Genomic DNA, 23,855 nt, shown 5'->3' with positions numbered 1-23,855 from the left:
CCAAGATTTAAAAGGGATTCAAAGGGCACCTTTTTCACACAGAGCATGGTAGGTTCAGAATGACTTACCAGATGAAGTAGGGACAATTCTAAAACTTAAAAGACATTTCGACAGGTACAATGATAGAATGGAGAATAGTATAGCACTGAAACACATCCCCTGGTCCACAATGTCTGTGCCGAACATGATGCAAAATGAAACAAAATCCTTTCTGCTTACATATCATCTATCTCCCTGTGTATTCATGAGTCCTCATAGAAGCTTCTTAAATGCTAATATGAGATCTGCTTTTGCTGCTGGCAGCCTGATTCGAGCACCTACACACATTTCATTTAAATTTCCCCCCCCCACCCCCTTTTTTAAATGTATGTCCTCTAGTACACCAATTCTCCATGAGGGCCTTACCCTCCCCCATTCCCTCTCTGACGGATGCAACAGCACGTTTAAGTAAAAGCCTTGTTTTCTTTTCACCTTGCGTAACACCAGTATTTTCTGTTATTTATGTAATTGGTAGGAGAGAAGGACAGAAGAAACCAAAAGTTGACTGCTTCCCAGGGAAGTGGGCCCATAAACTTTGAGCGGAGTGATGTGATGTGATGTGATGCGCTGCAGTGCGAACAAACAAGCTCAAAGTTCAAAGGCCGTACTACAGCTTTTAATTAGCTACAGGCTAATTAGCTACAGGCTTTAATTAGCTTAAAACTTGCATACAAGGTTCCTTTCTGCCTCCATGTGCTCTACGCCTACCCAAGGGCTGGTATGAGCCTTTATATGGGGCCAGTGATTGGCAGGGAGTAGGTGGAGCCAGCCTCATGGGTTACCTCCCTGCAGGTACAGTGGAGTTCCCCCTGCAGTAGGCAGGTAGGAATGCAGACAAGCGCAGGCAGTCACAGACAGTCCAGTGGCTGTATCACCACCAATGGTTGGTTTAGTACTTGAAAAATTTATGCTGGAAGAATATTCTGACTGTATACTCTATCTTTGCATCTCATAATGTTACAAACTTCTATCAGGTCTCTTCTCAGGTCCAGAGGAAACAACACAAGTTTTTTAACTACTCCCCATGTATCCCATCCTCTAATCCAGGCAACATCCTTGTAAATCCATTCTGTATCCTTCAAAAACAACTGCATTCCTCCTGCAATAGAGTGATCAGAATGGCACATAATACTAAAAGTGTGGCCCAATCAAGGTTTTATAGAGTTGCAACATGACTTAGCTACTCATACGTTCAGTGCCCCACCCAATGCCATTTGCCTCCTTCGCCACCGCATCTACTTGCATGGCCATTTTCAAGGCGCTATGGACTTGGAGCCCCAGATCCTTTTGTACATCATTAATACTAAAGTCGTGCCATGTACTTTTAACCTCCTAAAGTGCAAAACTTCACATTTGCTCAGATTAAACTCCAGGGGTGTAGAAAGAGTAAATGCAAGTAAGCTTTTTCCACTGAAGTTAGGAGAGATACAAACCAGAAGATGTGGGTTGAGAGTGAAAGGGGAAATGTTTCAGGTGAACATGAGGAGGAGCTTCTACACAGAGAGTGGTGAGAGGGTGGAACAAGCTGCCAGTTGAGGCAGTGAATGCGGGCTCAATTTTAAAATTTAAGAGGAATTTGGACAGGTAAATGGATGGGAGAGGTATGGAGGGCTATGGACTGGGTGCATTTCAGTGGGACTAGGCATGATAATAGTTCAGCACAGCCTAGAAGGGCTGAAGGGCCTTTTTCTGTGCTGTAATTCTATATGGTTCTATCTGCCATTTCTCTGCACATATCTGTAAATGGACTATATTCCACTGTGACTTTTGAGAGCCCTCTGTACTTTCCACAACTCCAACAGTCTTTGTGTCATCAGTAAACTTATTAACACATCCACTTATATTTTCATCTAAGTCTTTTATATGTAACACAAACATCAGGAGTCCCTACACAAATCCCTGCAGAATACCACTGGTCAAAGGACTTCACCATTCCACCATTATAGTCAGTCATATATGGGCAAGCCAATCCTGAATCCAAACTATAATTCATTGTGAATCCTGTACATCTTTAGCTGGATGATACAACCCATGAAGGACCTTTAGGAAAAGGTGAGAGGGATATGGGCCAAACACAGACAAGTGCAAACAGCTCGGGTCGTCATCCTGGATGGGATAGATAAGGTGGTTCAAAGGGCCATTTCCAAGCTGTGAAACTTGACTCTACAACCTCACTACACACTGCTCCATGGCAGGCACAACTCAAGTGCTTCCAACTTATTTATATGTGACGATGCCTGTCTGGGTCTATTTGCTAAGAAGTATCTTGACATTAAACCTGGAATTTTTTCCATAAATGGATAAATGTTTCATTCTGTTCTATTAAATTTATTACTTCAAAAAACTTCTGTTTACTATAATTTTGTACTGGCCATAAATAATTACACCTTCCAAATAACTTGAATCTAAACATTTAATCAGGATGCTGACTGAAAACTTGATTTGGCTGCCCTTAGATTAAGGGTAAGTGAAAATTATGATCATAAATTTTGCAGGGAAAATACTGTTAATGTATATTTGCACTGGTATCAGAGGTAAGCTCTCAATTTCTGTCAACAGACAATGTTTTGATAGATTCTCCCCCTGAGGCTGCTCGAACAGCTAAATACCTCCTGCTTAATGTATTTTGTGCTGTCAGATAAATAGATTGATAATGATAAATTTTGCAGTCTACGAAAGTAACCATAGCATTTGATTACTTCAGGGAGAAAAAGGAAAAATTCTTAGGATATCAGTTGTCAGGATGCCTTGGTTACCCTTCAACCACTTTCACTCCAGGAAAAAAACAGCTGGGAACCCAGGTTGTAATATATATGACAAACATATAGGTGGTCTGATCAGCAAGTTTGCAATTGATACAAACAATTGATGGATTGTGGATAGTAAGAAAGGGTTGGCAAGAGAAACAGCAGGATATAGATCAGTTGGAAATAAGGGCAGAGAAATGACAGATGGAAATTAAACTGGCCAAGTGTGACATTGTGCACTTTGAGAAATCAAATGCAAAAGAAAGTTATAAGGTAAATGGCAGTACCCTCAGGAATCTTGATGTATCGAGGGATCTTGGGGTGAAAATGCATAGTTCCCTGTAAGGGCCAAATTAAGTGGATAGGGTGGTAAAGAACACATACAGCTTGCTTGTCTTCATTGGTCAAGGCATTGAGAAAAAAAGTTGGCAAGTCACGTTGCATGTACAAAAATTAGGATCGGCCATATTGCGACTATCGTGGACAGCTGCAGTCACCACATTACAGGAAGGATAAGGAGGGTATGTCAAAACACAGAGATGCTGGAGGAACTCAGCTGGTCTATAGGAGGTAAAAATACATTTCTAACATTTTGAGTCTGAACGCTTCCTCAGGGGGTCTGGACCAGCTAGACTATACTAGCTGTATGGAGTTGGAGAGAATTGGATTGTTTCACTGGAGTATAGAAGGCTGAGGGACGATATGACAGAAGTTCAAGGTTCCTTTTATTGTCATGTAATAATATATTAAAATGTAACATACATAATATATTTTAACTCTTGCTTGCCATAAGGCAAAGAGTTGTCATTCGTGTCCCCCAGCACCCCTCACAGTACGAAAGAAAAATAAGCCACACAGAGTCCCTTCAGAGTCACTGAATGTCTGTGGATTTGCCTCTAATGTTCCCACAGCCTCTGCAGCCACACATAGTTTGATTCTTTGGCAACCTGAGCTCTAGATCTAAACCTCCAACCCAATCAGGAAGCCTTCAGTGCCCGGGGCCCTTGGGGAGCTCTTCTTACCCTCAGCACCCTCTCAGATCCCAGTTCCAATACATGGTTCCCATAAGCAGCTGCTGCCCGTGTGTATAAAATCATATATATTTAAAGTGTATAAAGTTATGAGAGGCGTTGATAGGGTAGATAGCTGCAGTCTGTTTCCCAGCATTGACATGTCACATACTAGAGGGAAAGGGTTTAAAGTGAGAGAGAGAAATTTTAAATAATTTTTTTACACTGAGGGCAGTAGATACTTAGCACTTGCTGCCAGAGACAATGGTTGAAGCAAGAGGCATGGTTATTTACCATAGTGGTTATCCCAACGCTGTTACTGCATCAGTGACCTGGGTTCGAATCTGGCACTGGAGTTTGTGTCTGGGTGCGTTTATTTTTGGTGCTCTGGTTTCCTCCCACCCTTCAAAAACGTTTGTAGCTTAATTGGGCGGCACAGGCTTGTGGGCCTGAAGGGCCTGTTACTGAGCTGTATGTCTGATGAAAAAAATAATTACAGATAAGATACCAAATTTAAGTTGCATTTAGACAACCTCATGAACAGACCAAGAATGGAGAGCTATAGGCCTTGTGAAAGCAGATGGGATAAGTTTAGACTGGCATCACTGTGGTTCCTGCTTTCTCTTTTACTGTTCTCCTTTCACTGTAGTGGAGACGTGGTGAATCACTTTCACTGAAATCACATCTCCTGATCTCCTGGGGATCTCAAAACATCTCATATTCAATGACTTGCAGTTTAATCCCACGAGCCTTCTCGGAGCCAATTAAGTAATGAATTCTGTCACTGCACATCAAAGGGATAATTTTACTGACCTACTTAAAGTTAAACGTTACTCCCAATTACAATCATTTTGCTAAAGTGTAAACATTCTCATAACTTCAAAAGTTAGGCATAGGTGATCATTCTTCTCTCTTCCAGTGATATAAGGTTCACAAGTTGTTCCAAGAGCTCTGGAGCTAGAAATTTGTTTACACAAGACTGAAAAACATTATCCTGTACACTTGAAAATAGTTTGCCTTTGATCAAAGCAATTTTGCCTTAGCACCATTGCAAAAATTGTCATTTAATTTGTTTTGACAATTTCCAATAACATTATACTCCCTCGCACCTTTTCAGGGTATGATAGGGAAAATTGCAATATTTGTTAGCCACAATTTACAGCAATCAGTAACCAGGGTTCGAATCCGGCGATGTCTGTTTTCCCTGTGTCTGTGGGTTTACTCTGGGTGCTCTGGTTTCCTCCCACCCTTCAAAATGTACGGGGGTGGGGAATTGTAGATTAAATTAGATGTAATGGGGCGGCACTTGTTTAAATTGCCAGAATCGGTTTCTACCGTGCTATAAATAAAACTTTTTCTTAAAAATTGTGTTTTATTTGCTCACAGAGAAATCAGATTTCACTGACCCATTTTCCCTTGAAATAATGCTATGTAAACTTTAACGAACAACAGTTGTTGTCTTCAATTAATGGTCTCTTATGACCTCAAGTTCAACCTTGCATATGTGTCTTTTCTGATGGAGATCAGGCTTGTGGTCATTCTCAGCCCCTAGTCTCAGTTATTCATAACCTGCCATTGATGATGATTTTTTTGTTAGATCTCATACTTTCCCACTCACTGCTATTTTTGGGAAGTTATTCTATTTCCACAGTCAAGGAAGAAAGAGCATCCACTTTTCCTTCCACTCACAGGGACAGGCAGAGAGGACATGAACGTTCAATGCCACCTGCAAGCTTCTAAAGATGCAAGTATTCATTGATAAACTCATGTCCTTTTACTGATCTTCCTGGCAGGGGTGCCTGCCAGCACTCCTAGAAGGTCTGTTGCATAAAGAACATGCCTTCTCTTCTTTACTTATGACTCCTTTTAAGCACTGTGCTTCCTCCTTCTACTCAATGTGGCATCAATTAATTCACTCCCATTACTTGAAGAGTCCCTCTTAGAGCTTGTTAGGGAGATCACACCAGCTTGTGAACTACCAACAGTTGTAACAACTCACAAATATCAATACTGTATGAACATCTTCTATCTTAGCACAACATTTCACTGGGAAAACAGACTGCTCTGTGCTGTAAAACTCACAATCCTATTGTTCAATGTTACAGAGTTCTGTGTTGTGTATTGGCCTATGTGTTGTGTGGTTTTATGTTCAAAAGTGACAGTTTGTCTTAGAGAGCCAAGGTGAAGGTGGACTGCTGAGAGAGAGTGGGAGACGGACTGAGCACGTGCAGAAAATGATCTTAAAATTTCTGGACTTGGATAATAAACCACCAATGGGGGTGCTGTGGAGTGGGAGAGGGTCCAGAGCATGAGTCATGGTCTGGAGAACAGTTTAGAATGTTGGAATTTCAAAAAGGATTTACATTCCGAAGGCAGCCAGAAGGATCCGGACCAAGCCAGTGGTTCCTCTCTCTGCAAGCAACACAAGACAACTTTAAATTTTGTGCTCTCTCTCTCTCTCTCTCTCTCTCTCTCTCTCTCTCTCTCTCTCTCTCTCTTGGGCTACAGTTTACCAAACAAACTGAATTTTGTTTATGATCAAGGGTTCGGTTGAGATCAAAGTTTTGTGAGTCTTATGTGTTTTGTGTTTGTTTTATGTCTAAGTTTTTCTGTGGGCTGGTTGGAAATATAACTTAGAATTTAATTACATATGTTATATTTAGGTTGGGGAATTTATTAGTTTTACACTGTTATAGAAATTTGCATAGTACCCAGTTGGCATTGTTATAAAAGGAGGGATTTTGAATGAAAGTTTGAAGGTGAATTTTTTGTTAATAATCGTTCATCTTTACCCCTGTGTGATATGCCTTCTTTGTGGTTGCTGGTTTGATCTTGTAACATCAATCAAATTAAGTCTTTGTTGTACAGCCTGCATCCCTGACTTAACACCAGAAATGAACTGCCTTGGAGTAATTTTTAGGCCTTAATTAACTCGGTTCTTGATTTTCTGGATTTTTAGACATTGAGCCCCACCCTAAGCAGCCAACTGTATTACATTCTGTGCTGGGCCTTATCATTGTTCTTATTCTGTTATCTTGGATCTTTTTGTGCTGAACTTGTGAGTATGATGATCTCATTCAACAGGACAGTCCTTCGCAAGACATTTTGCTCTATTTAGTTATAAATGTTCCATTGAGCCTTTGCTGCCTCCAAGAATTCATTTTCTCAAAGCATACTAGATTAAGGCACTGGATTTCTTTCCCACACTCCTAAAGCAAGCCTTGGTTCATTCTGGCACTCAGCATTTTCTACCTAATAGCAGTTACTGCTTACATGCAGGATAAAAGTACACTGTCATTCTGCTGTGGAAAGATAATTTAAGTGAAAGAAAAAGTGGCTTGTTGCTTGGATCTGCGAAGATGGTAGCACAGATAGAGATGAAGGCATGTGGAATATGGACCTTCATTGAAATTAATGGCGGGGAACTTAACAAAATGTTAGTTTGACCACAGCTGGAGTACTGGGTGCAGCACTTTATTGGAAGGTCATGATTGTATAGGCAGGGTGCAGAGGAGTAAAAACACAAAATGCTGAAGAAACTCAGTAGGTCAGTGTCCCTTATTTCTTCTTTTTCTTCTTCTTCTTTGGCTTGGCTTCGCGGACGAAGATTTATGGAGGGGGTAAATGTCTACGTCAGCTGCAGGCTCGTTTGTGGCTGACAAGTCCGATGCGGGACAGGCAGACACGGTTGCAGCGGTTGCAGGGGAAAATTGGTGGGTTGGGGTTGGGTGTTGGGTTTTTCCTCCTTTGTCTTTTGTCAGTGAGGTGGGCTCTGCGGTCTTCTTCAAAGGAGGTTGCTGCCCGCCGAACTGTGAGGCGCCAAGATGCACGGTTTGAGGCGAGATCAGCCCACTGGCGGTGGTCAATGTGGCAGGCACCAAGAGATTTCTTTAGGCAGTCCTTGTACCTCTTCTTTGGTGCACCTCCGTCTCCGTGGCCAGTGGAGAGCTCGCCATAGAACACGATCTTGGGAAGGCGATGGTCCTCCATTCTGGAGACGTGACCCACCCAGCGCAGCTGGATCTTCAGCAGCGTGGACTCGATGCTGTCGACCTCTGCCATCTCGAGTACTTCGACGTTAGGGATGAAAGCGCTCCAATGAATGTTGACGATGGAGCGGAGACAAGGCTGGTGGAAGCGTTCTAGAAGCCGTAGGTGATGCCGGTAGAGGACCCATGATTCGGAGCCGAACAGGAGCAAAGGTAAAGATACATAAGTGATGTACCTCCAGCATTGTGTTTTTACTTCAACCACGGTGCATACAGATTTTTTGTGTTTTACAGGGTGCAGATGAAATTCAGCAGGGATGGTGTCTGGGAGGAACCATTTAATTCATGAGAAGAGACTGGGTTGATTCAGTTTGTTTTTAATTGAAAAGGAGGTAGGGGGTGGGGATCTGATTGAGGTGTACACATTTGTGAAGGGCATGAACCAAGTAGATAGTAGAAACTTTCCCCAATTGCAGAGTAGTTAAATGCTGGAAGAAATAGTTTAAGGATAAAAATTAAGCTAAGGGATATGGTGACGAATTCTTTCACCCAGATGGTGACGGTGACTGAGTATGCAAGAGGGTGCACTCACAACAAAGTATATGATGAACACTTGAATTGCCAAGACCTAAAAGACCAAGCACTCGCAAATAGGATTATTGTCACTGATGGTCAGCATGGACCAAATAAGCTGTTAGAGCTTAGAAAAGGCTTCCCCCTTTCTTCCACTCCCTCAGTCCTCGAACCAGCGCCAGCTATCCTGCCCCTGATTTTCCTTTCCATTGAAATTGATAAATAAAATTGGGTTAGGTGTAAAATGGACTACCATCTGGGGATGAGTCCCTATCATGTGGCTGTCCCTTTTACATTGGAGGCCGAGACACCAAGAATTTTGGACAAAGCTGCTTGCTCTTTCAACAGTGTGCATTGCAGTTCACAAAGAGTTCAAATATCTTGGCAGAGATGGAGCTGTGATTTATACCACGTTATCTCTTTTTCTCTTGCTGTCATTGCATGAACAAATTGAGAGTCTAATGGAGCTTAAATCTTGTTAAGTTAAATATAAATGTCACAATCCTTGTCAGTTTCTCCATAGATTTGCTTTATTGGCTCAGCAGTGAGAGAGATTTGAAGTGTCAGTGTCACCAGTGTAAATCTAAATATGTCAACAAATATCCCCAAGTATTCAGGGTGAATGAAATGACTACTCCATCATTTAAATCACTAGTAAGCATTGTGTTGCTGTTGGAAGAATCTGGATATGCTCTTCATCCAGAGCACAGCTTCACCTCTGATGTAGGAATAGCATCCTTATCCAGGTTCTCATTTAATCAAATAGTAAAGCACTAAAATCACTTATTCGTTACAGTACAGAAGATGATTGTTCAGCCTATCCAGTGCAGATCAACTCACTGGAGATGTCCGCCTTTTTCAAACAATAGGGCTTTACCTCTACCATCATCAACTTGCCACTAACCCACATATCCTCCACTTCCTGCACATTTGTCCTGGTCACTTCCACCCCAATGCACAACAAGGACAGGATTCCTCTTGTCCTCACCTACCACCCCACTAGCCTCTGCATCCAACACATCCTCCTCCACCATTTCCACCACCTACTATGTGATCCCACCACTAACATTCCCCTCTCCCCCCCCCCCTTTGCCTTCTGCAGAGACCACTTCCTCCTTGACTCCCTTGTCCACTCCTCCCTCACTAGTAATTGTCCCCTTGGGACCTACCACTTGTGACCTCAGGAGATGCTCCACTTGAGCCCACACCTCCTCCTTCACCACCATTCGGGGCACCAAACAGCCCTTCCAAATGAAGCAACATTTCACTTGTGAATCTGCATCCAGTGTTCCTCTACATGAAAGAGATCGCTCTGTTGAGCACCTTGGCTCTGTTCACTGCAATTGCATGGATCTCCAAGTGACCACCCATTTCAATTACCCATCTCATTCCCTTGCTGACATGTCTGTCCATGGTCTCATGTACTGCCAGACTGACACTGGAGAAACAACACCTCATCTTCCAACTGGGCACCCTCCCTGACATTAATATAAACATCTCTGGCTTTTGTTAAACCCCCACCCCCTCACTTCCCCCATCACCTTCCCCCAGCTCTTTCTTCCCATTTCATCTCCTTTCACACACTAATGGTAAATTCTTACCTCTCCTTTGTCATATCCAGTAACACCTTTTGTTGGTCTGGATCCCTCCCCCAGCCAGCATTGTCTGAATTCCGAGACTTTCTGAGATTTCCTGCTTCTGGCTCATTCTGCTTCTTCCTTGAAGAAAGGCTTGGGTAATATATCCTTGCTTTTTATGGATGCTGAAAAGACTGGCTGAGTTCCTCCAGCATTTCAGTGTGTTTTTAGAACAATCCAGCTTGTTGCATTCCCCATAGCCCTTCAAATTCTTACCTTTTGTTAACATTAATTCACTGACATCAACATTAAAAATTTGGACAATAATGTGGTAAATTAGATCAGCAAGTTTGCAGATGACACAAAGATTGGTGGTGTATTGTACTGTACAGCAAGGAAGGCTTTCAAAGCTTGCAGCAGGATCTGGACCAGCTGGAAAAATGGGCTTCATAATGGCAGATGGAATTTTATGTGGAAAAGTATGAGGTGTTCCACTTTAGAGGGACAAACCAAGGTAGAACATACACAGTAAATGGCAGGGTACTGAGCAATGGAGTAGAACAGAGGATCAGGGAATACTGATACATAATTCCCTGAATGTGACATAACAAGGTAAACAGAGTTGTAAGGGGAGCTTTTGGCACAATGGCCTTCATAAATCAAAGTATTGAGTATAGGAATTGGGATGTTGCGATGCACTGCAGTGCATACAAATAGGCTTTAATTAGTTTAAAAATTGCACACAAGGTTCAATATCCCTTCTGGCTCCATGAGCTCTACTATTTGCACAAGGGTTGGCGTGAGCCTTTATATGGGGCCGGTGATTGGTAGTGAGTAGGTGGAGCCAGCCTCCCAGGTTACCTCCCTGCAGAGAGCGAGGGTTTCCCCCTGCAGTAGGCAGGTAGGAAATGCAGACAAGCACAGATAGTCACAGACAGTCCAGTGGTTGTATCACCACAGGTGTTATGGTGGTAAAGTTGTGTAAGACAACAATGAGGTCAAATTTGGAGTATTGTGTGCAGTTTTGGTCACCTCACTATAGAAAAGATATCAATAAGACAGAGTGCAGAGGTTTTCAAGGATGTTGCCGGGACTTGAGGAACTGAGTTATAGGGAAAGGTTAAATTCCCTGCAGCATTGGTGAATGAGAGGAAATTTAAGAGAGGTATATAAAATTATGATGGATATAGAGAGAGTAAATGTAAGCAAACTTTTTTCGCTGAGGTTGGGTGAATCAAGAATGAGAAAACATAAGAGTGAAATGTGAAATATTTAAAAGGAATGTTGGGACGACCTACTTCCCACAAAGAGTGGTGGAACGAGCTTCCAGCTGAAGTGGTGAATGTGGGGTCAATTTTGATATAATAAAAATGGATGGGAACATGTATAGGAGGAGTATGGAGGGGATGTGGACTGGGTGTAGGTTATTGGGACTAGGCTAAATGGGCTGAAGGGCCTTTCTGCTGTACTGTTTTATATTTCTACTTATTTTACTTATCTTTGAATACTACAACTAAATCTGCCTCCAGTACTACCTCTGGCAACATCCCCTTTCCTATGCCATTTTCAATTCTTTTGCCAATTATCTTCCTTCTATGTCTGCTGATTCTAAACACAAGTTAGTTAAACACAATCGTCCTTTAACAAATCCACACGAGCTTCAAGAAACCAATGCAAACTTCTCCAAATGACAGATAATTGTTATCTGTTTATCTGATTATTGTTTCTGGAAAAAAGAATTGTATCATGGCCTTGAGAACATCTCCTGCAGCTATGGATCTTTGGAAGATCAAATCCAGAGCCTCTAAAATATCTACCAGAACATAGGATGCATATATTTACAACAGAAGATTTATCCATTTTCAGTACAGCTAGCCTTTATCAACTTGCCAATCGAGAATATCAACCACTCTTCCTTGATTTCTGATGTGAAGTTCTCATTTGGAATCTTCCATCTCCATGAGTAAACCACCTGTTGGCCTCACTTCCACTCTTACAACAGTATGCCTGTTTATGCAGAATATTTTTGATTTTCCTTTTCTTCCTCTGCTCCGTCCTCTTTGTTTCTCTCATTTATTTATCTTCCCTGAACTCTGCACTTTCGATCTTTCACCAGGTTCTCACTTGATAAACTAGCAGTAGACCATAAGATATTGAAGCAGAAGTGAGCCATTTGGCCCATCAAGTCTGCTCAAGCATTCCACTCACTCCCACTCCCCGGCCTTCTCCCCATAACCTTTGAAACCCTAATATTAAGACACCAAGCAATCATTACCTTTAATACACTCAATGACTTGGCCTCTACAGCTGTCCATGGTAGCATTTTCCAGAGGTTCACCACTCTCTGGCTAAAGAAATTCCTCCTTTTTAAATGGGTGCCCTTCAGTCGTGAAGTTGTCCCTTTTGTCTCAGACTCCCCTTCCATGGGAAATCACTTTGCCACATCTACTCTGTCTAGGCCTTGCAACAGTCGAATTGCTTCTATGTTCCCTCTCATTATACTGACCTCTAAGGAGTATAGTCCAAGAGCTGTCAAACATTCCTCATGTGCTAATCCCTTCATTGCAGGAATTGACCTTTTTTCTAATGCTCTACTTGATTTGTCTCTGCTCTATTTTACTCCAGGTAATTCCTGCTTTTAGTGAGCTTTATTCAAACATTCTTTCTTTCTTTATTTATTATTTATCATACAGAATCATTAATATAACCTGCATTTTTGTTTTGTTGGTGCTTTTAACTTATTTTGTTTGTTGTAATTCTTTTTAAGAAAACATTCTGAGGAGTTTTTAAAATGTCTGTTATGGCCGGAGAGCTGCAAAGGCTGGCAAGTCGTTCTAGCAGAAGAGCCTCTAGATTTTTGGAAAGAATGTGCATAGGAACCAAGAGTAGCAAGTCTGTGCAAGCAGGATTATTTCCAGCCTCATCCGATAAATTCTTGCACCCACTGGGGAACTGGTGACAGATGTTGTTTCTGAACGAAATCTTTAACCAGAAAGGAAAATGCATTTATCAGCAGCTCTGTCCAATGAATATGCCGACATGATTGCAATGGTTCCTGTCACACCACTATCTATGCCACAGAGCAACGAGCTTGTTCCACAGAGATAGACTAAAAGCATTTTCAAATCAAATGAGCCTGAATATTATTTCAAATAAAACATAGCATTTTTTATCTTTTGCAATAAAGACTCATGCACTTTAAGGTTGCACAAAACACAGGAATGTATCAGATTCAGTGAAGAGCTAAGGGAAGGATGGATGTACAAGCCAACTGAAGCTGGAGGAATAACTTTACCATTTTGCCAAAGTAAGTAATTGTCAATCTGCCTCTAAACACCCCTACCCCGTTCTCCCTCTCTCTGTCTGTCCATTTATCTCTCTCTCTCTCTCTCTCTCTCTCTCTCTCTCTCTCTCTCTCTCTCTCTCTCTCTCTCTCTCCCCCCTCCATTTGAAACTTCTTTCTAATGAGACAATAATGTCTAAGTTTACAGAAATTGTTTTCTTTTTGCCTCTAGTTCCTCTTGGAAATTTGTTTCTGTCTTTTTCTGTCCGTTAGATCTGATCTTTTTCCACACTTTCTCCAGCAACAGTATACATGCCATGATAATGAGGTTTGATTAAAAAAAAACTGAAACATTAAAAAAATTACTTCTAAGAATGTAATTAGGGGAGTAATTTTTCCTGTTCAGTCTACAGTGAAACCCCCAGTATTCGGCACCTATGGGGATTGGTAGATGCCGGATAACTGAATTTGCTAGTCGCTTAAGCTTGTGTGTTAAATGGAGTGGCAAACTAACCACTAGGGGGCGCCAAGTTTAAACATTTGTATTTTTTAACCTATTTATTATCCACGATTTTTTTTGCCGATTGCTTGAGGCTACCAGTTGCTTGAATTCCAGGTAACACAGATTTTACTGAATTTAGGAAGTTAATGTTTCTGGGATGAAAGAAGAGGAGAACGAGAGCATCAGACATTTCTTTGGTGTCCTGTTGAAATTCTCTCAGACTTTCTCAAAAGTGGGTCTATAGAGTTTTACAGCACAGAAACAGGCCCTTTGGCCCAACTTGCCCATGCCAATCAAGTTGTCTTCCCTAGCTAATTCCATGTGCCTATATTAGATCTACTTCCCTCTCCTCTGTAACTTGGTCAACATCAAGGAAACAAAATAGCAGTCAAATTAAATGACTAGATGTGACACTGCTAATGCCATTTGCTGAAATAGTGCACAAATTGGGTAACCTCATATCATTCTAAATTCACTAAATAAATGTAGTTGTAATAAATTATGCCAATTAACTTCGTAATATGAAGGAAGGGAATATTCCACCAGCCTTTACCTCCTTTATTCTTTCTGGAACCACAGTGGAGATCATGTACTGCAGCCGCTCCTTAACCCTTGAAGTAAGTAAATTCTCTTGTTGGAAGACATTGTTTCTGTTATGTCTCTGTGTAACTTAGGAGGCTTTTTAAATAACTTAGAGATGCAATATTCAAATTACAGAAGAGACTTTACTTGCTGATGTCTTCCACCATCACAAGAAACTGTTTACATACCCTCCTATACATATACATATGCCCTACAGTGGTGCACTACAGTTACTACAGTGAGAAGGGTATACATGGTTACAAAATAGTTCACATTATCCTGACTATATAATATTTTCTCATGTTGGAGTGGGACTAATTTCTCTTTTAAAAAATGTTATCATACTGCAAGTTAAGAATACTCTAACCCTGTATTCTAGTAGGTTGGCACCCCCAGTTACTACAAGAGCCTGGTATGAATTTATGAGAAATTTCTGTGGGTCAGGTTTCCTTTGCTTGCAGATATCAAACTTGAATACAAATAAAGAAAAGGGGCAGTCCAGCACAGATCTGTGAAAGCAAGTCTCACAAAAAGACCTCATAATTAGCAGGTGTGCCAGTATACATACATTGTCTGCTGTCCATATTAAAAGCTCAGACATCCTTATAGTTCTTCAAGTGATACAAGTAGGGATGCCCTTCATAGAGCTTCATTTGTTTCCATCTTCCTTCCTCTCTTTGTTGCTCACTTATGTCTTGTCATATAGAATTATATTTCCCTGCTTATTCCATAATGTCAACCAAGTCAATTTGCACTTGCTTTTATATTAGCCCGTCAGTAGAATTTTTACAGGGCTCTTTCCATCTTTTGCAGTAACTGCACAGGAAACCAAGCAGTGGTTCTTCAAATTGTCATGATGGAAAGTTGGCAGACACAGGAAATACTTTTATAGGGTTTAAAAAGTAGTTTTACTTTTTTTATTGAGCCAGTAATACCTCTCAAAAAGGCGATTTGCTACTAAAAGTCCAAATCTATCAGGGTGCACATTGGTATTAAATGCTGATCATATTTTGACCTTTCCATTCCTTGACTGTAAAATGAAATATAGAATTGCTTCAGGGAAGATTATTGTTCAAAGACATCTGAAATAAGTTCAGACTGGCTCAAGAGCTATTCAACATTCCCTTACATTGTCCTTAACTTGATCCCCTTCAATAAGCCAGTGCATATTGGTGGACCTTTCTTTAAACCCATCCAAAACCATGTAAAAGATGTACCTGATGAGTAGCTTTTATAAAGACTGCTGGAGGCTAATGAAGACTTTGGTTTTTAATTGATGTGGCAGGAACAGCATTCCTGTTCCACACGGGTCTCACGTCAATATTGTAAACAGTTTCCTAAGATCCTTACTTCACACTTTCACTACAAGCTCCACCCTGCCCCCTTCCACATCCCACCAAATACCCTAGGTTTAACTAAGTGATGAAGCAAGCATCCAAGTTGGACTCAAATAATAGGATGTGGCCACGGCTGGTATCCGAAATTCAGCAGAATTATTCAGGGGAGACCTGTCTTTGGACAAGCCTCACACTTTTGGTTCTTTGCCACACTTATCATAAAACAAGTCAAAATAAATTTCTCCTCCACCAACCACTGTGATTAGAAACTTCTCCTTAATAAAGACATAATTTTTTTTTCATTAAAGGTATAAGATTCTACCAATAGCTGAACTTTGCAAAGCTCAATATTAACTCATTCTTAGGTTTAAATTAATTGTTTATGACATTGGAAATTGTTTTTCTCTATGTATTAATTATCAGAATGGAAGATATTTCTCAAAAATGTTAACAAATTCTCCGAAAGAATTGTTAAGCTGCCAGCCTCATGTGGATTGGACAGAAACTTCATTCCTTATAAGGCCTACAATAATTTCTGATGTATGTTTCAGAATCGGTCTTACCACATGCCAGTTTTTCTAAATTTTCAGCTTCAACTCTTGGCAATTCTGAAACAGTGTGGGATACTGCTTAGAGGATCTTGCACTTCTGCCAACTTCAATTTGCTAACTGTATCCAAGTTTGACAACGAAGCACACTGCACAAACTGTTAATAACTGGAGCAACTTTTCACATGTTAACCCTTGCAACAAAATCAATTGTTAAATGTTTAAATTTAAATTTAGACATACAGCACGATAACTGGCCCTTTCGGCCCATGAGCCTGTGTCGCCCAATTTACACCCAACTGACCTACATCCCTCTACATTTTGAACATTGGGAGGAAACTAGAGTACCTAGAGGAAACCCAGGCAGAAACAGGGAAAACGTACAAACTCCTTATGGACAGTGTGAGATTCGAACCTTAGTCACTGGTGCAGTAATAGTGCTGCGCTAACCGCTACACCAACTGTGCCACCTTCTACGCTAACCGTACCACAATTGTTAAATACTCTCAACATGGATGTATATGAAGCCAACATTTGGAGAAGAAAGCACTTGGTAAATCAATTGTCAGATTTTAGGATTTGAAGGTGTTAAGTCTCACTTTTTTTATGGTGATGTGCATGGGACAATTATTTATGGCACAAAGTTGTCCACCTCAGCTAGTCCCATTTTCCTACATTTGGCCCATATCCCTTTAAACCAGGGGTCCCCAAACCTTTTAGACCATTGCCCCCTTCGTGGAATATTTGATCCCTCATCGATCCCCTCCAGGCATGGAATCCAGCGCTGGACAGGGAGAGGGAAAGGTGGTGGCAGAGCTGGACAGGGAGACGGGTGGTGGTGGCACTGGACAGGGGGTGGGGGGTGACAGCACTGGACAGGGGTAGGGGTGGGCATTACCAAAGCTGCAAAGAACACATAGATCTTTCTTCTATGCTCTGCTAGCTCTCAACTTATTCAAAGGCCAAAGCCAAATACAACATGGTGGCCACCAAGGCCCGTCTCATGAAAGATTGGCCACCACTGTTGATCCGCCCCTGATTTCCACTGCAAAAGTTCAATCGATTCGCCCCATGTTCTCGACCCCCTTTCAACCCTCCTGGCATTTATTGACCCCTTGGATAATCCCACCAACCCCTGCTTTAAATCATTCCTTTCTATGTTCCTGTTTAGCTGTTTTTAAGACGTGACAATTCTAGGAGCCTCTACCACAGTGGTTCTCAACCTTTTTCTTTCCATTCACATACCACTTTAAGTAATCCCTATGCATGCCACTGGTGCTCTGTGATTAGTAAGAGATTGCTTAAGGTGGCATGTGAGTGGGAAGGAAATGTTGAGATTCACTGCTCTAGACCCAATTGTTACTGAAATATTTTGCTTGAGGAAATTTGTCATTGGCCCATTTCCTTTGGGGTTATGAAACCATGCACATAACGAGACAATTAGGAATGATTTTCAAACTTTTTCTTCCCACTCACATCCCACCTTTAGCAATCCCTTACTAATCACAGAGCATCTACGGCATAGGGAATACTTAAAGTGGTATGTGAGTGGAAAGAAAAAGATTGAGAACCACTTCTCTACCACTTGATCTAGCAACTTGTTCCACATATCTGCCGCACATATCTTCTCACTGCTACACCAGGAAGGAGGTACAGGAACCTGAAGACGAACATTCAGTGATACAAAAAAGCCTCTTCACTTCCACCATCAGATTTCTGGATGGATAATGAACCACCTTTTTTTTAATTTTGTTTGCACTAATTTTTTTAAATTGTGTATTTATGGAAATATAATTTATAGCAATTTTTTGCACCTGTATTGCACAATACTGCCGCAAAACAGCAAATTTTGTGACACATATTCACAACATTAAACCTGAGTCTGATTCAGAAACAGATGCCTTTCAGGTCCCTTTTAAATCTTTGCCCTCTCACAAATCTCTGCCCTCTTGTTTTTGACACCCATGCCCTTTGACTATGACTATTTACCTTATCGATACCACTCATGATTTTACATGCCACAGAACGGTTCCATCCTCAGTTTCCTACAGTCCAGGAAGAATTGTTCCAACTGATCCAGCTTTTCTTTATAACTCAAAGCCACCAATCCCAGTTGCATTCCTGTGAAAATTTGCTGCACATTTTCCAGCTTCATTACACCTTGTCTACTGCTATTCTATAGTTCTACTCCCATCATCATAATTTTTGCCATGAAATTAATGAGGCCTTGTTTTATGACAAGTTTGGGTTTGTGGTTAATGGCTTTCTTCCTCAGTCATGGCTTTTTCAACGGTGCAATTGCAGAACACATTCACTAGGTGTCACACTTCTAGCACTGTTTTTTTTTCCCCTTCACCATGGATCTAATCTTTTATTATTAATGAAATTAGATTTCCTAAAAATAGCAGCAGTATTCTATTTTTCTACTTGACCCTGAGTTTTAACACAGCCCATGATTGAGTAGAGATAACATTATTGGCTACAAAATCAAACCAACATTTTGTTAATGTTTTCCACGGATCTTTCACCAGTAATGCAAGCCCTAATATGTTGGTAAACATGTAAACTTCATGGAACTTCAAGTGGTCTGTGCTTTGATTACCATTAATTTCATTCCACAGTGCAGAGTAAGACATATGTAGCGGCATAAATCACTGTGTTGATCTGAAAGCAAGTTTCATTTCAGTGATTGTATGTTTCAAATAATTAATTAGACAATTCAGCAATGTGCACACTTTGCATCATTGAAAAACACAAGGCTGTATGTATAAAAATTAACAATATTATAAAATATTACTTACTTAATAGCATAGTAAAACACAAGTCTTATCTGCCATAAAAATGCATGCATATTTTAATCTGTTATGCATTAAACGAAAGGTTAAAATGACCAATTATGTCGTTACTTTTCTGCACAGTCCTCATCATTTAACCGTCGTTTAATCATAGTCTAATGAACATAAGCACTATTTTGAACTGAAGAATGTTGGCATTTTCCACTGAAGTTGAACAATGTGCTGTCAATTAATGTTCGGTAATGCTTTTCATGCTCTTTAACTGGTGAGATTTAATCAAAAGCAGATCGCTGAAGTTAGTCAATACATTCACCTACAGTTTTTTTTAAAAACAGCCCCTTGGCTAAAACCTCCTCCGTAATCAGATGCAACAGGAAACCTATTTTAAGATTGTAGCTGATAACAGTATTTTCATCTTTACTTTTTGAAGTAACCTACTTTGATTGTTTCACATGTAGAGAGTTCTTCTTGGAGAATAAGCTGACCTTATCAGGGTCTAGCTTTTAGAGATGTACATTCTGTTGCCATATCAGATGGACTAGGAAATGTATTATTTCTTCATTAAGCAATTCAGAATCAGATTGTCAGTGAGCTCAGAAAAAATAGTTCATAGTTACACTTTCACAAGCATTACAAATAAATCCAAAAATATTAAACTTACAAGGCTGAAAGTTAACTACTTCCAATAATCCCAGCAATAATACACTGGAATAACTCCACCTTTGCTAATTATTGTATATCCTGACTAAATTGTTCTGCTTACCTTTGAAACCTGCAAAGGCTCCTTGTGCTCTTTGCCACCTTGCAATCTGAATCCCCAGGGTGGGCCACCGTCGATTGTGATACAAACATAATCCGCTATGCCCATGGAGATGAACTTTTATAAGCCTTCTTCTCTGTAGAGTAGTGAACGGCTAAGATGGAGTGTGGGTCAGACAAAAACTGTTTTCTAGGTTGGAAACACTGCTTGATATGTCTGAGGAGGGGCAGTCACTCAACACAGTTACCAACCAGTTACAGCTCCACACTGTAACATACGTCAGAAGCTGCTGTTCAGCCCCATCCAAGGAAAGTTATCCAGAGATCTGTGCACATACAAGACAGCCCGGAGCAAGCCAGTGACCAGCTCAAGGTAAACAAGAGGAAGAAATGTAAGGAGTAAAAAAAAGGGAGAGAAAGTTACTATTTTCAAACAGAAGGCAGTCCTGCCCACCCGAAAGAAACACCTCCCACATCATGAAAACAAAACAAAGCTGTTCATTTGAATCCCACTGGGAAAATATCCAGAACGTAACATAATGAGCAGAAAGTAGAATAATTCAGAGATGTTAACAACCAGAGCAGTAGAACAGCTTGGAAAATGCATTGTGGATTCTACTGTATTGTTTTTAAATATGTGGTAATTGGAAAACCATTATTAATTTAATATTCATGTAATAACCATATAACATATTACACAAAATTTCATTTAGTCAACTGTAAGGCAGACAAAGATTTCCCATTAGCCGCTTACAGCCAGAGAAAGGGAAGCAAAAGAGAGTGCCCCTAGAGTTACTGACTGTCCATGGATTTGCCTCCAGTGCTCCCGCAGCCCCCGCAGCCACACAGCGTTCAGGTCCAACCATTGGCAACCCAAGTTCCAGATCCAAACCTCTGATACGATCAGAAAGCCTTCAGTGCTCTTGGCACCCTCTTGCATTCCCGGTTCCGATACCTGGTACCCCTCAGCCAGTCTCGAGCCAGCCTGCAGCAGCAGTTCGCAGCCTGGAGTGAGTCCCTTGACTGCAGTTGCCAGCAGCCTGCAGAAAGTGTGGGTTCCTTGGCTTGGGTTGCCAATGGCCTGTGTGTCCCTCTGCTGCAGAGCTCCTCACTGGTCCCCGCCATGGTCACTGACCCTGCCATGGCCATTGTCCCATAGGATTACCTCTTCTGCTTCTCCTTCTCAAACTAGGATGTAGTTTCTTCATTTTCTGGTTCCCTGCACCAATCCTCTGCTTCTCTCTTGTGGGTGCCACTGAAGACAGACACGACCGTCTTGAACCCAGACCCCGTGGTCCCAGAATTTTAAAATAAAGCACCATTGGCTCCATTAATAGGCTGTTTAAAGCCTGTACAGAGCCGTCAGTAGTTAGACTGGGGGGAATAAACTTGCAGAGTAGCCTGTGTCTCTTCTCCCCTCTCTTGGCAGGACTGCACCAGCAGCAGCACACCTGTAACAGCAGCTTCGGCAATATCTCCATTTTATTTTGAATGAACGAGAATAACAGTATCAAATACAGAGAAGTGAGCCTCCAAACGCTAGAAGTACTGCCCCTCCCACACCTCTCTGTCCCCATTAATTTTGGAAGTTCCTGTACGTTTACTGAAATATCATGGGCAAGTCCAGAAAGTCATCGAAATGTGTACTAGAATACTGTCCTTTATACACAGAGCACCCTATATATCCTATGCTATATATTGGTAAGGATATTTTGGGAACCTTTATACTCTTTAATACAAAAGAGTAATCTTTACCTCTGAGTACAATCAGGGTTGCCAGATTTGGGGCCAGATTAAAAAGAAAATAATTTATTTTTTAAAGTTGTGAAAAGCTTCAGCAGAGACAAAAAGAGCCAAATAAAACCACCAAAAAATCGCCAATTGGCACTTTCTGCCACCAGGCAATTCAAGAAAGTGCAAAGTTTCTGCCATTTGGCAACAAAGCAGTTGGCGCCGAAGGAACCAAATCTGGCAAGCCTGGAATACATTACCCCTTACACCAGTGGTTTTCAACCTTTTTCTTTCCACTCACGTACCACTTTAAGAATTCCTTATGCCACTGATGCTCTGGGATTAGTAAGGGATTGCTTAAGGTGGTATGTGGGTGGAAAGAAAAAGTTTGAAAACCACTGTTTCAATCATTCCTAATTGACTTGTTATGTGCTCGGTTTCAGAACTCCAAAGGAAATGGCCCAATGACAATTTTTCTCAAGCAAAATATTTCAGTAACAATTGGGTCTAGAGCAGTGAATCTCGACCTTTCCTTCCCACCCACAGATGACCTTAAGCAATCCCTTACTAATCACAAAACACCAATGGCAAAGGAATTACTTAAAGTGGATGTGAATGGAAAGAAAAAGGTTAAGAACCACTGCCTTATACCTTGCATACTCAGATCTCTAGTACAAATCTCTGTTGGGACGACTCCTGAGGCCCACACCCCCAGAAGAAGAGGTTTGATGTACAGCATAGATTTATGAGGATGATTCTTGAGCTCTAAGGTGGAAAATATTTAGAGTAACAAGAGTTGCATTCCTTAGTTTGCAGAGATTGGAAATGTCATCGAAAACCTTGGCAAACTTCAACAGATGTGTAGTGGAGACTGTCCTGACCAGCTGCATCACAGTCTGGTATGGGGACAACCAATATCTCTGAGCAGAATGCCTTGCAAACGGTAATGAACACAGCCTAGAACATCACAGGCAAAACTTTCACCACCATCAAGAAAACCTACATGGAACGCTGTCATCAGAGAGCATAACAGATGTGTAGCGGAGACTGTGCTGACCGGCTGCATCACAGTCTGGTATGGGGATACCAATATCTCTGAGCAGAAAGCCCTGCAAACGGTAATAAACACAACCTAGAATATCACAGGCAAAACTTTCACCACCATCAAGAAAACCTACATGGAACGCTGCCTTCAGAGAGCATTCAGTAGTTATCAAGGATCCACTATACTCAGGTCTCGCTGCTGCCATCAGGAAAGAGGTATAGATGCCACAAGACTCGCACCACCAGGTTTAGGAATAGCTGCTATCCCTCCACCATCAGACCACTCAACAACAAACTCAATCGGGGACTCATTTAAGGACTTTTACTTTGCACATTGTTTATTACTGATTTTTTTTTACCTTTCACTGGTTGTTTGGTTTTCCTTTCTTTCTTTGTTTACATTTCTCTCTTTGTATATATATTTCTTCTCCAGTACAGTTGACAGTTACTGATAAGTAGAATTTCTGCTTGGCCCACAGGAAAAAGAATCTCAGGGTTGTATGTGATATCATGTGTGTATTCTGACAAAAAAATCTGAATTTTGACTTTCAGATTTCAGATTTATTGTCAGAATACATACATGGCATTATATAAAAACCTGAGATTTTTTTTATCCTGTGAGTAAGGCAAAATTATCACTTATTGGTAGTGCAAATAAACTGTTCACAATGTTCACATGTAAACAAATAAAATAATATAGACTGTGCAATACTGAGAGAAAAACAAGTGCAAAAGTACGAGTCCTTAAATGAGCCCTTGAGTGAGTATGTTGTTGAGAGGTCTGATAGTGGAGGGGGAGCAGCTGTTCCTGATCCTGGCAGTGCGAGTCTTGTGGCACCTACACCTCTTCTTCTGACTTTGAATACAGACTAGGCCTTTTATGCTTGGTGAAGTATCCCATGGTTACATTTAAATTCCTGCACAAATCTGTATTGAATGTAGGAAGATGGTTGCAATGAGATTCAAACAAGATTGGTGGCACGGTTAGTGTAGCGGTTAGCGCAACGTCGTTACAGCACCAGCGATCAGGATTTGGGTTCGAATCCCACACTGCCTGTAAGGAGTTTGTACACTCTCCCCATGTCTGCGTGGGTTTTCCCCAGTGGTTCCAGTTTCATCCCACTGTTTGACATGTACAGGGGATTGTAGGTCAATTGGGTGTAAATCGGCTGGCCCGAGTTCAAGGGTCAAAATGGCCTGTGACCATGAGGTATATCTAAATTCAAATGTAAAAAAGTTATCTGGCTATTAACACTTTACCAGTAGTTCCAAGGTAGCCAGTGGTTACAGAGGAACTCAGAACTTCACAAAAGTAACATGAAATGTAAAAATATTTTCA

The 23,855-nt window shown here is 41.1% G+C and overlaps 2 protein-coding genes across 2 annotated transcripts in view; one reads left to right on the top strand and one right to left on the bottom strand.

Moving 5' to 3' along the window:
• The window catches only part of LOC138758116 (synaptopodin-2-like), a 143,385-nt gene extending 123,459 nt beyond the window's left edge, over nucleotides 1–19,926 (bottom strand). The window contains exon 1 of the mRNA XM_069926599.1: nucleotides 19,746–19,926. Within this exon, the coding sequence (XP_069782700.1) occupies nucleotides 19,746–19,850 (105 nt within the window). The 5' untranslated portion in view covers nucleotides 19,851–19,926. The remainder of the gene's footprint in view (nucleotides 1–19,745) is intronic.
• The window catches only part of sec24d (SEC24 homolog D, COPII coat complex component), a 291,170-nt gene that overhangs the window by 5,837 nt on the left and 261,478 nt on the right, over nucleotides 1–23,855 (top strand). The gene's annotated exons all lie outside the window — the stretch shown is intronic.

Source organism: Narcine bancroftii, chromosome 3 (assembly GCF_036971445.1).
Source record: "Narcine bancroftii isolate sNarBan1 chromosome 3, sNarBan1.hap1, whole genome shotgun sequence".
In the NCBI taxonomy this organism is placed as follows: Eukaryota; Metazoa; Chordata; class Chondrichthyes; order Torpediniformes; family Narcinidae; genus Narcine; species Narcine bancroftii.
The sequence above is the reverse complement of the archived record's forward strand: the minus strand, read 5'-3'. Positions and strand labels throughout refer to the sequence as shown.